This window comes from Paramisgurnus dabryanus, chromosome 21 (genome assembly GCF_030506205.2).
Source record: "Paramisgurnus dabryanus chromosome 21, PD_genome_1.1, whole genome shotgun sequence".
In the NCBI taxonomy this organism is placed as follows: Eukaryota; Metazoa; Chordata; class Actinopteri; order Cypriniformes; family Cobitidae; genus Paramisgurnus; species Paramisgurnus dabryanus.
The window spans coordinates 9776924-9796723 of NC_133357.1; the positions used below are offsets into that span (position 1 = coordinate 9776924).

At 36.6% G+C, this 19800-nt stretch overlaps 3 protein-coding genes across 4 annotated transcripts; 1 reads left to right on the top strand and 2 right to left on the bottom strand.

The window, feature by feature from the left end:
* Nucleotides 1–1786: 1786 nt before the first annotated feature.
* On the bottom strand, nucleotides 1787–5560 carry gtsf1 (gametocyte specific factor 1). 2 transcript variants are annotated; one of them, XM_073812963.1, is made up of 8 exons: nucleotides 5433–5560; nucleotides 5079–5218; nucleotides 4822–4928; nucleotides 4459–4582; nucleotides 4257–4337; nucleotides 3964–4027; nucleotides 3434–3504; nucleotides 1787–2167 (listed from the first exon to the last, which is right to left on the bottom strand). In XM_073812963.1, coding segments are annotated over exons 2-8 (534 nt in total). In that variant the 5' UTR covers nucleotides 5164–5218; nucleotides 5433–5560; the 3' UTR covers nucleotides 1787–2165. The 2 variants fall into 2 exon arrangements, with proteins under 2 accessions (XP_073669064.1, XP_065141505.1); XM_065285433.1 differs by lacking the exon at nucleotides 5433–5560 and having other exon boundaries at nucleotides 5079–5407.
* A 281-nt stretch (nucleotides 5561–5841) lies between these two features.
* Nucleotides 5842–10856, top strand: letmd1 (LETM1 domain containing 1). The gene is made up of 9 exons (XM_065285431.2): nucleotides 5842–5999; nucleotides 6325–6488; nucleotides 6617–6732; nucleotides 6828–6910; nucleotides 7013–7199; nucleotides 7335–7436; nucleotides 7705–7857; nucleotides 7946–8039; nucleotides 9825–10856. The coding sequence occupies exons 1-9, from the start codon at nucleotides 5848–5850 to the stop codon at nucleotides 9896–9898; spliced, it is 1125 nt and encodes a 374-aa protein (XP_065141503.1). The 5' UTR covers nucleotides 5842–5847; the 3' UTR covers nucleotides 9899–10856.
* A 32-nt stretch (nucleotides 10857–10888) lies between these two features.
* Nucleotides 10889–19372, bottom strand: cd63 (CD63 molecule). Its single transcript, XM_065285432.1, has 8 exons — nucleotides 19229–19372; nucleotides 18214–18298; nucleotides 13334–13513; nucleotides 12676–12750; nucleotides 12500–12595; nucleotides 12256–12399; nucleotides 12010–12093; nucleotides 10889–11312 (listed from the first exon to the last, which is right to left on the bottom strand). Exons 2-8 carry the CDS (start codon nucleotides 18277–18279, stop codon nucleotides 11247–11249), a joined length of 711 nt encoding a protein of 236 aa, XP_065141504.1. The 5' UTR covers nucleotides 18280–18298; nucleotides 19229–19372; the 3' UTR covers nucleotides 10889–11246.
* Between the last annotated feature and the right edge of the window lie 428 nt (nucleotides 19373–19800).

The window sequence follows — 19800 nt, forward strand, 5'->3', positions numbered from 1 at the left end:
AAGGAATTTGCTATTAGCTTGTAACAATGGCCAGATGTATAAATTAAAGGAAAACACCACCATTTCTCAATATTTTACCATGTTCTTACCTCAACTTAGATGAATTCATACATACCCATCTTGTTTCAATGCGTGCACTTAATCTTTGTACAGCGCATCTGAATGTGTTAGCATTTAGCCTGGCCCCATTCATTCCTTATAGGATCCAAACAGGGATGAATTTAGAAGCCACCAAACACTTCCATGTTTTCCCTATTTAAAGACTGTTACATAAGTAGTTACACAAGTGCGTGGCATAAAATAAAATGTGATTTTTTTAAGTGGATAAAAAATTAGAACAATATTGTATGGTGGAAGAGCACTTAGTTTACAGCACATTGACAGAAGTTTGAGCAAGGGTGGGGGGAGTAGTCAGGACTTACTCATTTAACAGTCTTTAACTCTTTCACCGCCATTGACGAGATATCTCGTCAATTAAGAGAAAACGCTTCCCTGCCAATGACGAGATTTTCCGTCTTTCCGCAATACCGCTATTATCCACCTGACGCCCTTCCGCAACTTTATAAACCCGGAAGTATTGCCCTATGGCAAGCGGCTGCATGTCCGTGTCGGTTTTAAAGTTTGCTCTGAATGGGATCTCTATGAAAAGTCCGTCACAAAAATGGAATTATCTCTGCTTTTTGCTCAAAATGTGGTGTTTTTGCAGAAACCTACCCATATTCAAAAGCTGATTACAAAAGAACCACTGGAGGTAGGATGAAACATTTTTTTTTTTTGAAAGCAGAGGTTCTGTTCTTTCATTTGGTATATTGTATGTTTATATATTTAAAGAAGAACATTTTCTGGAAGGCATTAAACTTTGGTGAAAATCATGAAAAACGCTGCCGGGCAACTTTTTTTAAAAACGCTGGCGGTGAAAGCGTTCAAAAAAGGAAAAACAACGTTTGGTGGCTCCTAAATTCATCCGTTTGGATCCTAAGGAATTAATGGGGCTAGGCTAAATGCTAACACATTCACCATACGCTGTACAAAGAATAAGTGCACGCATTAAAAAAAAGGTAGGCATGCATTACGTCATCCAAGTTGAGGTAAGCACATCGTAAAATAAAAAACTGTGGTGTTTTCCTTTAAAGTACATAATTTTGGGTAGTGACTGTACTTTTTATTCGTTGACACGTCAACGTGTGACTTTAATTTTAAAGATTATAAAGTGCACCTTGGAGCATCAGTGCACTCAAGGAAAAGCTACACGCAGCTGCGTTTAACAAGCACAGATTCTGAGAGACCACAGGGGAGAAGCAGTAAACCCTGCCACATAAAGCACGCGCACACAGAGACCTGTCATTTGTACAAATGTCTGTTGTCAGCACAGCCAGTAGGGAAGAGCTGGTGTGGCCAGCTGTCTGTGCGGGTTAAATGAGGCACAGGAGATGAGGCTGACCCGTGGCCATGCCATGCTAACTCAAGCTCTGCTTATATTGACAGACATGAGGTTACGCTGGCCTGTTATCTCTGGGACTTAAATCAGACACTGCAATGGAAGAAACCGGCCATTTAGATGGTTATTATCTAATAAATACATACACAGTGTTCCCTTTTATGGATGTCACAATCTAGTCACTCCAGTTTAAAAATAACACTAGTACACAGGTACAATTTAGCATTAAAACTTAATGTATACAAAAATGACAAACTTCACAAAAGACAAGCTGAACTTTGGCAAATATTTTTAAGGCAGTTTGTGAGATTCGAGAGCTATTGAGAGAATAACTAAAGTGAAAAACATGGCATGAAAACTCTTGTTTCCTTAACAAAACCTTTATTGAATGATCTGGGTTATGATTAGAATAGTAGCACTTCCACAAAATGTAAGTTTAAAGCAAGCAGTCCAAACATCATAACACTGAGACCCAAGCATGACTCCTATAAAAGGAGAACTAACAGGGAGTGACTTCAGACATGGACCATATTTGAGCATTTATGGACTGCATGGTAAAATAATTTTCAGAAAATAGACAAAGGGAAACATGTCTTCTACAGCTCTGCAAAATTAAAAACAAACTTTAAGAGGTACAGTTTCAACGAGTTAGGCTAGGAAATCACACTCAAAGTATTAAAAAAAATAAAACAAGAGTTTGTCCAGTGTTGTTCATCCAGGGGTGACATCCTTAGTTTTAAAAAAGAAAAACCATCATGAGAAATGCTTTCACACACACGCTGATATTCTGATAATAGGTTTTATGCCCAGCTGCACTAGTTCCTGAACTTCAGCCTTCTTGTTTTCAGTCTGCCATTATTGGACAAACTGATTAATCCAGGTGTGTCTGATTATTGATGTTGTGACTACTGAGGTCAGGCACAACTGGATTAATCAGTTTGTCCAATAATGGCAGACAGGAAACAAGGAGCTGCCTGAAGTTCAGGAAGTAGTGTAGCTGGGCATAAAGCCTATTGAGGCCAATGAGTTTGTACCACAAACTAAAATGTTATTTTCTGCACAACCTACTTGGCAGGGCAGTTTCCAGAACAGGGTTTAAAATAATTCAGGACTAAGCCTTAGTAATATTAGGAATTTCAAGTAGATTTACATACATGTCTTACAAAAACATTACTGGTGTGCATATTAGGACAAAACAATGGCACTGATATATTTTGCTGATTTCAATCAAGACAGCCCAAACATTCATTTAGGTCAGGAACTAGACTTAAAGGGTGACATTTTTTTGATCATAAATCACTTACCCCGTGTCATTCAAAACCACAAAGTCCTTCAATTTTTTTGATATTTTTGATGAAAACCTGAAGGCTTGTGACTGTCCCATTGACTGCAGTTTGATTTACACTTACAGATTTTCATCAAAAATACCTAAAAATCTCTTCTGAAGACAATCGGAGGACTTTGTGGCTAAGAACGACACAAGGGTAAGTGATTTGATAAAATTTTCATTTTGGGGTGAACCAACACTTAAAGCCCTGTCCTGGAACCGGAGTAAATAGACAGCCATGTAAACTGCAGGGATGTTGCAGCACAAGTTTGCCCCCATAATGAAGCTGAAACTAACCCACAGGGGTGGTTTCCTGGACAGGGATTAGACTAGTCCTAGACTAAACAAATTTAAGAGCTCTCCAAACTGAAAACAACTTGCCCTGACATTTCTTAAAATACATCAGTGCCCTTTGTTTTGCCTCAAAATGCACACAAGTAACGTTTTTAGTAAGGCATGTTTGTTAAAACTAGTTATATTTCCTAATTAAGCCAAATAATCCCTGTCCGGGAAAACGCCCCATTGTGTGTTATGATGCAAAACTGCCAGCAACATAAGTATAGTTGGGTTCAAGGATTGATGCTGCCATCTAGAGGTGTAACTGCAACTACCACAGATGAAGAAATAACTTTAAAAGGGTCTTAATTTGGCGTGTGCAAAATGCTTACAGAGTTTCCATGGAAGAGTCCGTGGTGCCCGTAATCCATCGGATAAGCTGTTTGTAGTTGTAGGTTCTGGCCTGATAGAAACATGAAAGTCTAAGCAAAGGTCACACTTCACAAAACCTCCCTCCTCAAATCCTTTTATTATAGAAAAGGTATTCAAAACAGTTATGACTTGAGTTATATGCATTCAAAGGCAACATGCCCTTTGCGTAAGGTGTTGAAGAAATTACATAAAGGGGCAACACCTGTAGCACACTCATAGCAACTAGACAATAATGTGCAATTACAAAAAATAATATTTTTGCAATTTATTCTACTTAGTGAGCATTCAAGGGTATACATTTTTTATACATGTTGTACCCTGGAAAAGAAACCCACAATTTTGCACAAGGCAACACATGATTTTAAACAGTATGCTTGTACCCTGAAAATCAAACCCACAATTTTGGCACTGCTAACGCAATGCTCTACCAACAGAGTTACAGGAACACACAAAACACACGTCAGAAAACTCATGGAGTACAATGACTCACTTGTTTTGGGCAAGCTGATTGTTGGATTTACCCCAAACAAACAGAGTAGCAGCATCATCAGTCTCTGCAGAAAATTCCAAGGTGGAGAAACACAGCCAGAAAAGGTGCATTTTATTCATCAAAACCAAACCAACAGAACTCATGAACAATACATATCAAATAAGGTAATGCACATTATAAAAAAATACGATAGACGACCCCAGCCAACTATGTGGCATTAGGTGTACAGTAGCTTTACTGAAATCAAAAACATTTCAAAAAAAGTTAAATGTGTGCTGTGACATGTAACAGACCTGCTTCCCAATTCTCATTGGGTGAGGGATTTGTCCAGGTGTTAAGGGGAACCTGGAATTTCTGCAGGACCTCACCATTCCCTAAGTAGTAAAAACGCATGAAAAATAAACTAACAATAGACTAGAATGGCTAGCATTTGTTTGTCCAAGTATAACTGCTGAACACAAAGCACAAGATGCTGAAAAACCGAATACAACAAACCTTCAGCACTGAGGGACTTCTTATCCTCACAGTTTGCTACATGATGGGACAATTCATGCTGAGGAATCAAGTGCCTGGCATTGAAGGGGCAGGTCTTCAATTCACCAGCCAGTTTTGGGTGATTCTAAAACAGATTTGGGCAGATAAGGTTCTTATTTACGTGCATGCATGCATTTGGCATAATCAATTCACATTTAGCACATTTTCCCTGGGTTGAACCAACAACGTTTTATGCTGCTAACGCAATGATTAACCAGTTGAGCTACAGAACCATTGTAAAAGCTTGTGGTACTGGCCTACAGCAGACCTTTCAACAACTGTTTAAGCTAAATATATAGGGGAAATGTCTGATGTATAACCCACCTTTCTGCACTTGAGCACGTGAAAGGGGAAACGTGAGGCTCTGATCTGGTGGTTTTTGTCATAGGGGCACTGCACAAGCCTGTTGGGGTCACTGGCATCTTCCGGTTCTTCAACCAGGGTAGAGAGAAACAAGAGGCACCATCAATAAATCACAGTACATTCTTTAGTTAATGACCTCGCCAGTCGGATGCTTGTTCAAAGGCGAACCACAGGGCCAGATTAAAACTAAAGTGAAGAGTTATAAAAGGAGGACTTACCAGTGTCGTCCTCCCAAGTGCACGGTGTATTATCAGAGTTCACTCCAGACGGTCCAACACTACTCCCATATCTAAAAGTGGACATGTTTGTTCCCTGTTGAGGTTTTTTGTAGTTTGCGTGGCCTTGCGTCCTCCGCCGGCTGTGTTGATAAAGAGGCACCGTAAGTAAGATTTAAATATTAAAATACACAAACTAACTAATCACATATCGGTATAAAATTGCAATGTTTTTGTTGTGAAAACAAAGTTAAAATGCACGAGAGAGACGGACATGCGAATGCCAAAACGAGTTTGCAATTTAAAAACTAACAAATGTCTTTGAATCAACAGCATGGTTTAATTTAGTGCACTTACATCTCTTTTGTAGTCTTGCGGTTCGGCGCGTGCTTCAATCAACTGGGCTTATTAATCAACTGATGTCACGCGACAACGGGACGCCCTACTTTAAAAATTTAAGTGTGTTCGATTTCACCCGGCGCTGCGCAGATCGAACGTTACATTACATAACAGTCCCGCGAGAGTTGTGCTCTAGCGATATTGTGATGTCATACGCCAATCATTCTACGCAAATCCGCATAAAGTCGAATACACATTTTGTAACACGCTGTTTTTTATTGTATGTTTTTGTTCTAAATTTCGTTTAGATCTTGAGTCTGTAATAAAGTTTGATGACAAAACTCGTTCTGCGCAGCGACGCTTGAAGGCGAAAAGATTTGCGTCATTGCAGTAGCCAATCACAGCGCAACTCCCTTATTTCCTGAAGACGCCCATGCGGAACTGTCAGGCAGCTGCTCAGTCCAAGATGGCGCTGTCCTGTAGGGGTGTGTGCCGTGGGGTTTCAATGATCTTACTGTATGGACAGCGATCTGTGGGGGTCAAAGCTGCTCTGTGCACACCTAGATTGACGTCTACACAATCGAGGTAACATTTTATAGTACGTTTACAATGATCGATCATTTTGTCGATCATTTGTAGGCGGTTGTTTGCATACCATAGTCCTATAGACCAGATATTATAAAATGAAACTGAAATTACTGTTTAAACATTAATGCTACATGAGGCCACATTAAATATCAATCATGGTCTATAATGTATGAAATAAAATAATATATACATTTAGAGGTAAAATTATTATTTTGCAAAAAAATATTTGCCCTGCTGTGACATCACACATCAGTGTTTTTTTTACGGTGCATTACTTCCAGTCTGTATGTGTGTCTGTCTGACTCTGTCTGTCTGTCTGTAGCTATAGTAGTTTGTGGTTGGTCAGACACTACTCACCTTCACAAGCGAGGCATGGGATTGGTCGAAGCATTGTGTCCAGGCTTAAAAGGGTCAATGAGAAGTATGAGAGATTCTTGCAACGGCGCTTTCCTCGCTTTTATGTTCTTTATACCACCTTTTTTAGAGGTAAGGGCACATAATGTGTATTTTAGTGTAAAACCGGATGTATTAACCTCACAGCATGATATATCAATATCCCTGCCTTGACAGCCTGCAAGCAGTCTCAAGCAAATGTGTTTCAATTTCGTATAAAGGGTTTCGGCTCCTGTTTCAAGATGCCAAAGAAATGCAAAGGATCCAGACCCGGGTGCTCACCACCAACATAGATTTTAAGGATCTGCCATACCGTGAGTTGGAGAAACTCAGACAGGTAAGAGGAATACTTTGAGAACTGATCTGATACAATTTTATGGGATTGATATCTGTTAAATGAAGTTAATGTCATATTTATCTTTTTTTTTTCAGTTCCGCAGAGATTTGATCAAAGCCATTCCCCTAGTCGTCATTTCGTTACCTCCATTTGCCAACTATTTTGTATTTATCCTCATGTAAGTATTTAGCATGATCTGATTATTTTGTTAGTGTGTTTTTAATGTTTGTGTTTGAAACTAGTCATTTTTAATCCATTTATTTTACTTTTTTTTCAACAGGTACTTCTATCCTCGCCAGCTCCTGATCAGGCACTTTTGGACCCCACAGCAGCTGGTGGAGTTTCAGGGAATATATCATACTCAGAGAGCACACCATCACTGGGCTATAGTCAAAGGACTGGAGAGGACAGCACCGTCTGTCCAAGACGGCAGACTTAAAAGCCGCCTCTTGGAGCTTTGCAGTAAGGTGAGAGGCTTGATGAAACCAGGAATGAAATGTTTTATATGTTATGTGTTTATAAGGATAGGTTTTTTTTTGACACCGTACAGGCCAGACTTGTATTGCATATTGCTATTGAAATATATATGTGTGGGTCGTCAGGTTCGAAATGGAGTTCATCCTGTGGTGTCTGATGTCCATGCAGTGAGAACTTTGTTCTCTGGACCACCTTTAGGTATCGGGAGAATGTATGCAGACCAAATGGTGAGCTTTTGTTTCCTCCGTGCTAAAACAGCTAGTTAAAAGTAACACTGAATATATTTAATGTTCTTATTTGTAGTTTTATTGTCAATTATAAACTTGTCAATCAGAAACACTCGCTGGCTGCCAATAATATTTGGTTTTGCTGACACCTTTTGGTCTTAGAGAGTAAAACACCTATAATGTTGAAATCTTCAAAAAAATAAATAAACAAACAAAAATCTAGCTATTTGCATTTTGAAATGCTTGTAAAGTTCTTGTTTATTTTCAGAGACAACTCAGTCCACTGCTCTTCCTGACGCCCCGTCTCCCTGCCTTTTGGGTGGGTCGACGCTTGAACAAACACGTCATGGAACTCATGCAGCTCGACCGTGCCATTGTTCGATTAGGTTTGCACCAGTTAAATGATGCAGAGCTCCGAGAGGTCAGACGTCACTATAACACTTTTTACCAATTATTCTCTACCATTAGCCTTTACGTTCTATGGTTTTGATGGATAACGTTTCACCCAGGCATGCTTTGTGAGAGGGTTGAATCCAGACTTAAGTCCCGGACAGTGCAGAGAATGGCTCGCACAATGGTTACAGTTCTCAACGCACCTTAAAGGTAGGAACTGAAAAGACTGAAGTGTGCTGAAGGTTGCACTTTATTTTACAGTACGTGTACTTACCTTGTACATATGGTAAATATGTTGTACTTGCAGACAAATATGTGGTAATTACTTTTGAGTATCTACATCATAATTAAATGGTATCATTACTGTACTTACCAGTGGTATTTACTTGGCAGTTATTATGTTATTCTAGATAAGTACTGGGTATTGCCAGATACAAAATTATAGTGTATGTATACTGTAACTAACAAGATACACTACTGTACTTACAAATTCATGTACAATATGGGGCGGTTTCCCGGACAGGGATTAGAATAGTCCTAGACTAAAATAAATGTAAGAGCTGTCCAAACTCAAAACAACTTACACTTTCATATCTTAAAATACATCAGTGCCCTCAAAATGCACACAAGTAATGTTTTAAGTAAGACATGTTTTTTTAAAACTAGTTATATTTCCTAATTAAACTAAGGCCTAGTCCTGGCTTAAGCTAATCCCTGTCCGGGAAACCGCTCCTATAAGTATTTAGTACTTACAGGCAATTGTGGGTTAATGACAGGTACTTATAGTGTACGACGTATATATATTAACTAATAACTAACACTTCTGTACTTACAAATGAATGTACAATATAATATTTAGTACTTACAGGCAATTGTGGGTTAATGACAGGTACTTTTAGTGTACAACGTATATATATATATATATATATGAACTAATAACAAACACTTCTGTACTTACAAATGAATGTACAATATAAGTATTTAGTACTAACGGGCAATTGTGGGTTAATGACAGGTACTTATAGTGTACGACTATATATTAACTAATAACAAACACTTCTGTACTTACAAATGAATTTACAATATAAGTTTTTAGTACTTACAGGCAATTGTGGGTTAATGACAGGTACAGGTACAACGTATATATTAACTAATAACAAACACTACTGTACTTATAAATTGCATGTACATGGTAAGTACCGGTACATATAGTGTATGTATACTGTAACTAATGAGAAACGATCCTGTAAGTGTGTGGTACATACAAGCAAGTGTAAGTTAATGACAGGCACATATAGTGTACAAATATGATAACTAATAACAAACACTACTGATGTGCCATTTTGTACTCTGTACAGGACTGTTAAATAAAGTGTTGCATTTTACACAGTTATTACACAGGACCTACCACCTAAGATATAGCGTAGTATACATATGCCACTGTGAGGCAAACCTAACCATTAAATAACGTACGTACACATAAACTACTGTGTAATAAATGTATAAAATGCAACAATTTATTTTACAGTCCTGTTTCCATGCATTTACTATGGACCTACTAGTGAATGTACCCAGTAGTACTTATCTAGAATTACATAATAAATATTTACCACTGGTAAGTACAGTAATGATAACATTTAATTACTATGTAGATACTCAAAAGAAAGTACCACACATTTGTCTGTAAGTACAACATATTAACCATATATATGTACAAGGTAAGTATACGTGTTATTACACAGCCCTGTAACACTTCTTTTTAATCTTGATTGGATTAATCAAGAAGTTTTGAGGTCAAATTCAGTTATTATCCATTTATTGTAAACCATGTAATTGTGTTCGTTCAGGAAATGATTTTAATTCAAACATTTACATCCTGAATCTTTAAATAATATGACACCCATTTTGCATTTGCGAAAGTGATGTTGTTGTACAATTGATGACAGTTATTCTTTCACACATTCATTGTGCCACTATTTCCTTCCTTTGGTTCAGAATCAGAGGCGTCTCTCTATCTGCACAGCATGGTACTGCTCACTGTAAACTACGCAAAACACCCCTCTCATTAACCTCGGACAACCAGATGATGACTTCGCTTGGTACAGACTTTACAGAAACAATTAAAACACACCTGATGGAATATCCCACAGGAACAAGACGACTGCAAATCTGAACAGCACAATTTTTATCATTTAAGTTTCTGCGATGTATATTCATGAATGTGGTCATCATGCTTTATATTAATTTAAACATATTTCTAATTTTGTTTACTTAAGTGTGGGATAGATAGAAGGGATGTGATCATTTACATAAAATGTAACATTTTGCAATTGTTAAAACATAACTGTGATATATGCCAAACATATCAATTTTGGAACTCATTGGTCTTACCATGTGACATTCAATGACTTATTCTACTAAAGATGGTCCAAATAGAGTCAGGACTGAAGTGATGTAACTAGTTATTTTGGGCTCTGATAGAAGTTCTCATACCCACCTCCCACATGACTTTAAAAACACCACAATCAAACTTGTAGCACCGATTCTATTTGTTTGAAGCATTCATGACAACTATCACCTTCCATGTGAATACTTTAACTAGGTAGTAGTAGTGTTTATTCCCTTGTTGTTATTAACATAAGCCTGTAAAACATTCTGCAGATAAGGTATATTATTTTATTTTAAATATATATATTTTAATTAGTAAGTTTATATACACATTTTATGTATTTATTTTTGAAAATTACAAAATTATTGCATCTTGCTAATGTCAATCCATGTTGTTTGCACTGGGCTGATGGAAAAATCGTTGCAATCAAGTTGTTGCTAAACAAGGTTTGGATCTTAAGGACGTCTTTAAACCGTCTTATTCAGCCTTTAACAGTGCCTTTCACCTTAATAACATTGGTGAAGTTTCGGTGCAATATGTTTTATGTTCCCATTTGTGCTGTAATTTTGAAATGTTGTATTTTATATCAAGAGGCACATGTGTTTGGTTTTGTTTAGTGAAACAGTAAAAGACAATACAGAATGAGACGATATGAAATGACCAATTGAAATACTTGTTTGGTACATTTTATTGGTTGATTATTGAAAATGATCATATCAATATATATGTATGTTAAATCAATTACAAAAATTTCCATTGTTCCTTAAACCAAAAAGAAATGGTCAACATGGTGATAAAACTTTTTAACAAGTCAAAAACTGAGACCCAACAGCAGACTAATCATCAGATTAGTCATAGAAACACACTATTTAATCTCAGATGTGAAATGAGCGCTGACAACTTAAACACCAAAGGGAAACAATATCTGCCCTTTAAAAAAGTTTTTTAAAAACACAGGAATAATCTCAAAGCTTTAAGTAATAGTTTTGTCCTGTTTTCCGGAATTGGACTTTCCGGATTTGATGCGATCACATGACTTCATAGCCACTGCGGATGCCTTTCATCAGAACACAGGCCAGCACAATCCCTGTAAACTACAACAACAAAAGATCTGGTTTAGTGTATGATAATAGAGAAATTTCATTAATCATCAGATGTGCTTAACTTGTTAATTAACATTAAAGGGGCCAAAATCTGACTTTTTCCATGTTTTAGTGCTATGATTGGGTCCCCAGTGCTTCTATCAACCTAGAAAATGTGAAAAAGTTCAACCCAGTAACTTAGTTTTGGTAAACCATTCTCTGCAAGCATGTAAAAAATGGGTTGTTGAAATTTGGCTCTCTTTATGATGTCATAAGGAGCTCTTATTATAATAATACCACCCCTTAATCTGCACAATTCAACCACGGCACTGCCATTTAATTCACAGCACAATTGAGTTTCAATTTCAACAAACCACTATCAGTGTTCGCACTTCATTTGCATTTTAAAGGACACACCCAAAATGGCACATTTTGACATACCTACAAAGTGGCAATTTTAACATGCTATATAAAATTACTTTATATAGGTATTTTGAGCTAAACCTTCACATATGTGCTCTGGGAACACCAAAGATTTATTTGACATCTTAAAAAAAGTCTTGTGACATGGCCCTTTTACAAAGAATGGTTCTTAGAAATAGTTCTAGACTTTAGGTGCATCACCAAAATGTTTTTATATGATACTTGAAGACTTTTCCACAGAACTGTGTGTTTTAGGTTAAAACAAAGCATAAATGTATTGTCTTACTTGCACAAATGCTATAACAAGAGCTGCCACACCAACCCACAGGAGACTATTGTTCAGTAAGGATGTCATAGTACCCGCACATCCCTGTATAAAACAAATACAAATAAAATATTATTTCACTGTAGATACCACATATCTACTCAATAAACAACGTAACGTTATATAAAATGCCTACTGCTTTAAAAAAAAAAAAAATTATGTTATAATACAGAACTCCATTGTACACCATTTCCAATAGATTCTTACGTTTCTGTAGATTTTCTTGCCATCGTGGATGGTTCCATTACCACAGCCCTTAACCGGTTTTATACAGCAGGAGTCCGGGACTGAATTATGGTCGGGTTTAAAGTTCTTCCAATCGTCAGAGTTGGAGGATCCACAGCACCTAAGCTAGAGGAGAAATAAACGTCAAGTCAACCTTTTATTTAGCTAGCTTTACTTGACTTAACCTGCTCACTTTGAAAACTTAAAGACTAGTTGTCTGACTGACCTCTTTCTGTATTCCATCCATGGTTTTTCTCACGTCCTCCGTGGTGTTATATTTTGTAATCATTTCTTTCAAACTGTTGCCCACCCAAATATTCAGCTACAAAACAACACAGAAATGGTTGTGAGACAAATTCAACTTGGAAATCAAGATGATTTATCATTAGATGATGGTAATACCTTGCCACGGAAGACATATGCAGTAATAGCGCCAGCAATTTCAATGATGATAATGATGGAGAGAAAAACAGCAAACTAGGAGAAAACAAAGACACAAGTGTTGCTGCATTGTGTTAACAGCACAAAGTTGTTGGTTTCACATCCAAATAGTGACAAATGTATACCCTTCATACTTTTTTTCAGATAAATGCATTTGACAAATGAGTACAAGTAAACATCCTAAATGTTAATTCAATCACATAATTAAACCGTAAAGGAATACAGTGTAATATGCAGCCCTGTCTAATGTATAGGATTACTTTAGATTTATATTCTACAACAGGGGTGAAACTTACATTTTATGATTCAATTTAAATTCACAAACTCTCTATCAATACCAAGCCATGCATTATAATCCAGCCATACAATGGTACATTGCCAGTTACCTTACTTCCTTACTGTTGTTGTCAATTTAAATCAAGCGCAAAGAAATATATATTTTTAATCTAATTTAATCTGGTTAGACCAGTTAGACTGCTTATCCTGAACCCAACGCATAAACAAAAACACTAAAGTTGTACTGGGCCGGTTTCACCAGTCACGTAAATGGGCACAAACTTAAATTGGTTCCAAATGATCCAAACACTTCCTAGTTTAGATTTTTATTAAACATCCTTACCGTTGTGATCATGCAGTAATTCTCCTTCCAAGCTCCACAGCAGCCAAAGAAAGCGATGAAGAAGATGACGACCCCCACCACAATTATCAACATGGCTGAACCAGAAATCCCATTGACGGCCGCTGACTTGAGCGTAACTTGAGCTAGTACGCCCACAACTATTAAGGCCACGCCACATAGCTAGGAAATAAAGACAAGAAGCCAGAAGTAGAAAAATCAGTATGAGACAAAACTATAACCCTAGATGGACCTAAAACAGACTGATACTTTAAAAAATTCAGTACATTGATATGCAAATGGCACTATAAAGTTATATAATCCTCTATATAAAGTTTAAGCAAACACAGTTATCAGCAAAGAAGCTCCTATCACTATAGGTATTATCTCAAAGATAAAGTCTCTAATAAAGTAGCTGTAGTATAGCAGGTATAAAGGATGTTTAGTATATATGGAGGATGTATGGGTGTCTCAGTGCAAACAAGCGCCTGCCAGCTGGCAGCCCTGATGTAGTTTTATGACCAGATCAGAACAACACCAGAGTCAATATTTGAAGGTAATCTGTGGTAACGGGTACCTGTACAATACATGAAAGAGTATCCTGCTTTCCTTTGTTTGCCGTGTGAAATAGCCACGTTGTTACAGCGTAAAGAAATACATGTGACTAGTTCACTCACTGGATGAGATAACATGTGATGGCATGAATAAGAAGTGATCATCAAATACCACCCCATATTTCAGCTGACCTTAAGCTTTACTTTAGAGAAGAACGTTGATACTCGCATAGAAAGTCACATGGTGACATCATTAATAGGAACGCCAATCACATGATTGAAGCCGAATGTTATGACCTCTGTATCTTTAATGTCAAATGCCCCTTTTCTCACACAAAGCTTTTTATGATTTCCTTTTTCAAAAGAAAAGTGCTGCTATGTGCATTACTGTGACCCATATGTCACTACAGGTGATCAAAATCGAAAGATTGTATTGGTCATAATGTAAACTGGCATTATTTAATGTCACAGTCCCTGTTGTTTGTTCCTTGTTTGAAATAGTACTGAACAAAGGGGTGGTTCCCCAAACAGGGTTTCGGCTAAGCCTTAGTTATACAAGGACCTTTAAGTAGTTTTACAAACATACTTACCAAAAAAACAATACTGGTGTGAATCTTGAGACAAAACATTGACACTGATATATGTTAAGATTTGTAAATGCAAGGGTTTTTTTTATTTTAAAGGGATACTTCACCCAAAAAGGAAAATTCTGTCATAATTCACTATTTTTATTATGTTACAAACCTCCTGTATAAATTTCTTTGTTATGATGAACACAAAGGAAGATATTTGGAAAAATGTTTGTAGCCAAACCGTCCGTGGACCTCATGGGTATTTTCCTACCATTTTATTATTCCTACTTTTCCTAATGTTTGATTACAAACATTTCTCAAAATATAGAACAAAGAAATTATACGGGTTTGTAACAAAGTGACAGAATTTTCCTTTTTGGGTGACCTTTCCATTTTAGGCAGCATTTTAACATGCATTTTAGTCTAAGATTATAATAAACCCTGTCCAGGAAACTGTCCCAAAATGTCTGACCTGATGACTTCCATGTTATTAAGTTTTAGAATGATCATGTGACCCCAAAAAATGTAGGAAGTGCCACTGTGTGAAAGTATGATCGGGCACACTCTCACCGGAGCAGACCATTTAAGAAAAACAACCTGTCAGCGGCTTCAAGTAGCATACTTTCCGGACTATAAACCGGACTGGAGTATAAGCCGCATCATTCAAAAATGCGTCATTAAGACAAAATAACATATATACGTCACTGTGGACTATACATCGCATTTATTGAAAAAAATTATTTCACAAAATCCAAGCCAAAGAACAGACATTTAATCTGGAAAGGCAAGTTATTCAATTAAACAATAGCAGACAGAACAGCAGGCTGAATAAATATCTGTATGTTAAAAGTAATATTATCAGTTATTTAAACGATAAGCCATAGCATATAGAACTTAGCTGTAGGATTGAATAGGCTAAATTAACCGAACAATCCAACTAGCGTGACAGTTCGCATACGTCATTCCACATTACAGAATCCATTGAATTACATAATTACAGAAGCAGCATATGGTGGACTCTCGTGGCTGTAGACGGTGAAGTTGTCTCTTGCCTCATAAATGTCAAAATTAATTTATACTGACTTACAAGGCGGACCTCACTGTAGGACGCAGCACCAGCCAAGTTATGAAAAAAAAAACGGCTTATGGACCGAAAAATATGGTACATGAACATTATCACAACAAACATGAGCTAAGCTTTGGATGTTTTCAGTTTAATGGGACAGTCCGAAGTAGACTGTACGATAGAGATGCTCTGATCAGCATTTTTGGGGCCGATCACCGAGTGCTAATTTTTTATCGGCCGATTACGATCGGCGGCTGATCGATCGGAGCATCCATACTGTACGATGTTGACACGGAAGCTTTGGCGGCTGCGTCACACGTTACCAGCATGCGCTCGTGGTAAACAAATACCAGCGCGCAGGTCAAAGCAGCAAACACACTGTGCGGTGATCATGCCGAATTTTTGACACTGTCAGAAAACAATCGTAGGCTATCTACGCAAGACTGGGAAAACGGGCGTCTTTGAACCTCTCTCACTGTACGACATAGGACCACCGATGAAAACGCAACGATTGTTTAACGAATTCTTACAAACCAGTATTCTGGATGGTTTGAGGCCAGATTTGAAGCATATACTATTCATACAATGTACACAGTTAATACATGCGGAGCGAGAGCATTCGGTCAATATCATGATCTAATTTATTTCAAAATCTGAAATGTGCTTCTTCTCTCTTGTTGCGGTCATTCTCCGATGACGTCAGCTAGACGGCTTGGGCGGGAGCATCCGTTAACTCCGTTCCCTCCAACTATCAGTATGTTGCCAGTTCCATTCTGAATAAAACTCATACTTTTCTACACTCTTACAACGGATGTGTTAAAAATAACACATTAGTGTTGATTCTGGGACAACACACTAAATGCCAGAATCCGCCCATCACTGTGTTATTATTGAAACAACACATTTCGTGTTACTTTTAACCCGAGATGCACTGATAGGATTTTTTTTAGGCCGATACTGATACCGATTTAAACAGACAACTTCTGGCCGATACCGATGCCGATACCGATATTAAACACTTGTATACAATACTATACAGTTGGTCTATTAGCTAGTTTATTTCTGCATCAAATTATTTTTACTGAACATGGATTGGATCTAATTAACATTTAACTGACCAACATAAGAAGAGAGGCACAAATTAAGCTAAAAAAAAATATAAGAAGACAGCATGACAACCTTCAAAGGTGGTTTTTGCTATTCAGCATTTATTTTATTAAAATTAACTCATTTTTTACATATAATGGATTTCTTTATGCAGTTAATTAATAAACAATCGGTATCGGCCTCTCTCGTGCTTTTGCCGATATGCCGATGGTTTCAAATTCGTCAAAAATCGGCCGATAAATATCGGCGGCCGATACATCGGTGCATCACTACTTTTAAAACAACTTGTGTTATATTTTAACACAAAATCAACACAAAATGACATATAATGTGTTAAAATTACACAATGTGTAAAAAGCTTAACGCACAAAGATGTGTAAAAAATTAACACAACCTTTCTAAGAGTGTATATCCATTTATATATAATATTAAAATGGTGTGTTTAATTTTCGCTAAGTTTCTAGTTCGCTTTAAGGTAGTATGTAATCCATTAACTAGAAGTTCACTTTTCCAAAATAAATGCATAGTCATGGAATTTTCCATAACGCATTTATGGCAGCGTAACACCCACAACTAAACCAAAGTAAAAAAAATCTTACAAACTGGCCTTAAAATAGCATCATATTTGATCTATGTGCTTGCACTATATACATGTATTCCAGTCACACGGCTCTGACATCACCAGGAGATGCATGGTCTTCCAAATGTTGCACAATATTGGATAATGCAGTAAAAATTTAGTCACCACAAGAGGAATCTGACTTTCTTTAACTTCTCTGTTTGGCCAAAGTGTGAGTAACAATTATTGGAAACTCTCAAAAGCTATGCTGATGTTTCCAGTAGGAGGGATGAAAGTTTGTGGTTTTTGAAAGTTGAGTACTTTTAAAGCAGGGGTGGGGAACCCTGGTCCTGGAGGGCCACTGTCCTGCGTAGTTTAGTTCCAACCCTAATCAAACACACGTGAAATTAATTTCGAAGTAGTCCTGAAGACTATAATTTGATTTAAAGTTTGATTAGGGTTGGAACTAAACTCTGCAGGACAGTGGCCCTCCAGGACCCAGGGTTCCCCACTCTTGTTTTAAAGTCACAATGAAACTGTTATTTGTTTTGGAATATTGTAGTATTTTTTTTACAAATGACTTCTGTGTGAGCTTCAAACAATCTCTCTTCCAGTCATATGGTGTGACAGGTGGGCGGTGTCCGGAAAAAGGAAGCAACATGACCCAACTTCAAACTGATTAAATCAGTTCTCGAAAATTGACAATTTCAAGTCCAGCCCTGCCTTTTCCCTTTCCGAAACCGTTTTACTGGGATGTACATCAACACTGGAAAAATAAGCCAATACCTACTTCCATTTCATAGCGACTTTACGTAAGAGAAAGTGCCTCCAATATGCCACTAAACAAAAGTTGGTGTAATGCAGCTTGAACAGTTAAAAGCGTTAAAATTGCGTAAAATAAGTCTTTCACAATAACGTCTCTGAGTGACATGCAATAAAACAATGACAATAAAAGGAAACGGATCAGCAAGTTAAGCACATAGTTTGGCTGATGTGAAATGTCACAAATATTATTTGCTACTCACCCAGAAGATGAAATTAAAGAAAAATAACAGGTATTTGACACATTTTGTTATGCCTTCAACAGCCATGGTGCTTCTGTATTTGCTTCTGAGAACAAAAATAGAGGAAAAATAAATAAAACAGTTACCACATCCGCTGCCCTTAATGCTTAAAAGGTTAAATACATAAACGATACATAGGTAATTGACTGATAACAGTTAAACAAAACTAATAATTAACTACACAGTTGTCAAAGTCAAACACCCCAGAAATCATTTTCAAACGGCAAGAAAAAACAGTAACGAAAGAAAAATATATAAACTGTTGACAGATTCAGAAACAAGGAACTAAGACTAAAAGCGTGAAACACGAAACTAAGAACATGTTTACCGTATGATCAATATCACGAGACCAGATTCTGTTTTAGTATTTACAAAATTATAGGAAAATGATATAAACGTATTTATTATTTATGTAACAATTACTAAAAAAACTGCATACAGGTTTACTGTATCAGTTAAGCAGCTGATGGATGGATTTTATTATGATGACGACATCAACTTCCAGTCAATCCCTCTCCCCACACCTACACGCGTGACTTCTTTACCAAATCCTGCACAAAACTACCTAACTTTATAAGAGTAATACAAACGTCATGAGCATTAACGTCTACGTCTAATGAAACAAATACTTCGGATATAAATAAACCGCAAACATTTCGGTAAAGTTAAAGCCTGCCTTTCTTAAAAAAGTGAAGTCTGTCGAAATTCAGTTAACGACATTCGACGCAACAAAAACAATGCGGCCATTTACCGTTCAAATTAAATTATACACTACGCGAATAATTACGAAAATCTCTTGTCTAAACAAATGGTTGACTATATCAAAACAATAAGTATTTACTATTTAAGATAAAGTAAACGGTTTGTTTTTATTTCGAGTAACGTTACGTACTTTAACATTTTTTTAATTTTCGTAAGAATCGTGACACGCGCGACTCGTATTTAACCTAAAAACACTTAAAAGCGGAACACGTACCTCGAGTTAAAGTGCAGTTAGTTGAATCTGTAACGTTACAACGGAGTGTGGATGCTGTTTATCCGAGCAGCGGTACACGTATTTAAACTGGTCTAGACTCGACCTGCTCCCTCCTTTTAACAACTTCACTTGACCCGCCCTCACTGCGCGCCCTCAGTCAGCATACTAATTTATCTATGCTGTTTGTAAAACTAAATGGGCCAGTTACACTGGGACTGGGTCAAATATATATATAAATAAATAAATAAATATAAATTTAAAATATATATATATATAATATATATATATAATATATATATATATATATATATATTTATATATATATTTGTATATTTATATATATATTTATATATATATATATATATATATATATATATATATATATATATATATATATATATTTATTTATTTATTTATTTATTTATTTATTTATTTATTATCAATACAAGTATCAAAGGTATCAAAATAAAAGCTCATATTTTACTTTTGAAAACTAAGTAACTGGCTTCTTTATAAACAAGGAAAAGAATAAAACTCTTGATTTTATCTTTATAGGGGACATGTCATGAAAA

Bases quoted from the DNA above. Each gene is read 5' to 3' on its own strand.
- gtsf1 (XM_073812963.1), bottom strand. From the start codon at position 5,163: ATGTCCACTTTTAGATATGGGAGTAGTGTTGGACCGTCTGGAGTGAAC. The intron at 4,338-4,458 runs GTTTGTTGTATT...TTTACTACTTAG, and splicing joins GAAGTCCCTCAGTGCTGAAG to GGAATGGTGAGGTCCTGCAG. The intron at 4,028-4,256 runs GTCTGTTACATG...AATTTTCTGCAG, and splicing joins CAATGAGAATTGGGAAGCAG to AGACTGATGATGCTGCTACT.
- letmd1 (XM_065285431.2), top strand. From the start codon at position 5,848: ATGCGGAACTGTCAGGCAGCTGCTCAGTCCAAGATGGCGCTGTCCTGT. The intron at 7,200-7,334 runs GTGAGAGGCTTG...GTGGGTCGTCAG, and splicing joins TCTTGGAGCTTTGCAGTAAG to GTTCGAAATGGAGTTCATCC. The intron at 7,437-7,704 runs GTGAGCTTTTGT...GTTTATTTTCAG, and splicing joins GAATGTATGCAGACCAAATG to AGACAACTCAGTCCACTGCT.
- cd63 (XM_065285432.1), bottom strand. From the start codon at position 18,279: ATGGCTGTTGAAGGCATAACAAAATGTGTCAAATACCTGTTATTTTTC. The intron at 12,596-12,675 runs GTATTACCATCA...GTTGTTTTGTAG, and splicing joins CATATGTCTTCCGTGGCAAG to CTGAATATTTGGGTGGGCAA. The intron at 12,400-12,499 runs GTCAGTCAGACA...TTTCTCCTCTAG, and splicing joins TGGATGGAATACAGAAAGAG to CTTAGGTGCTGTGGATCCTC.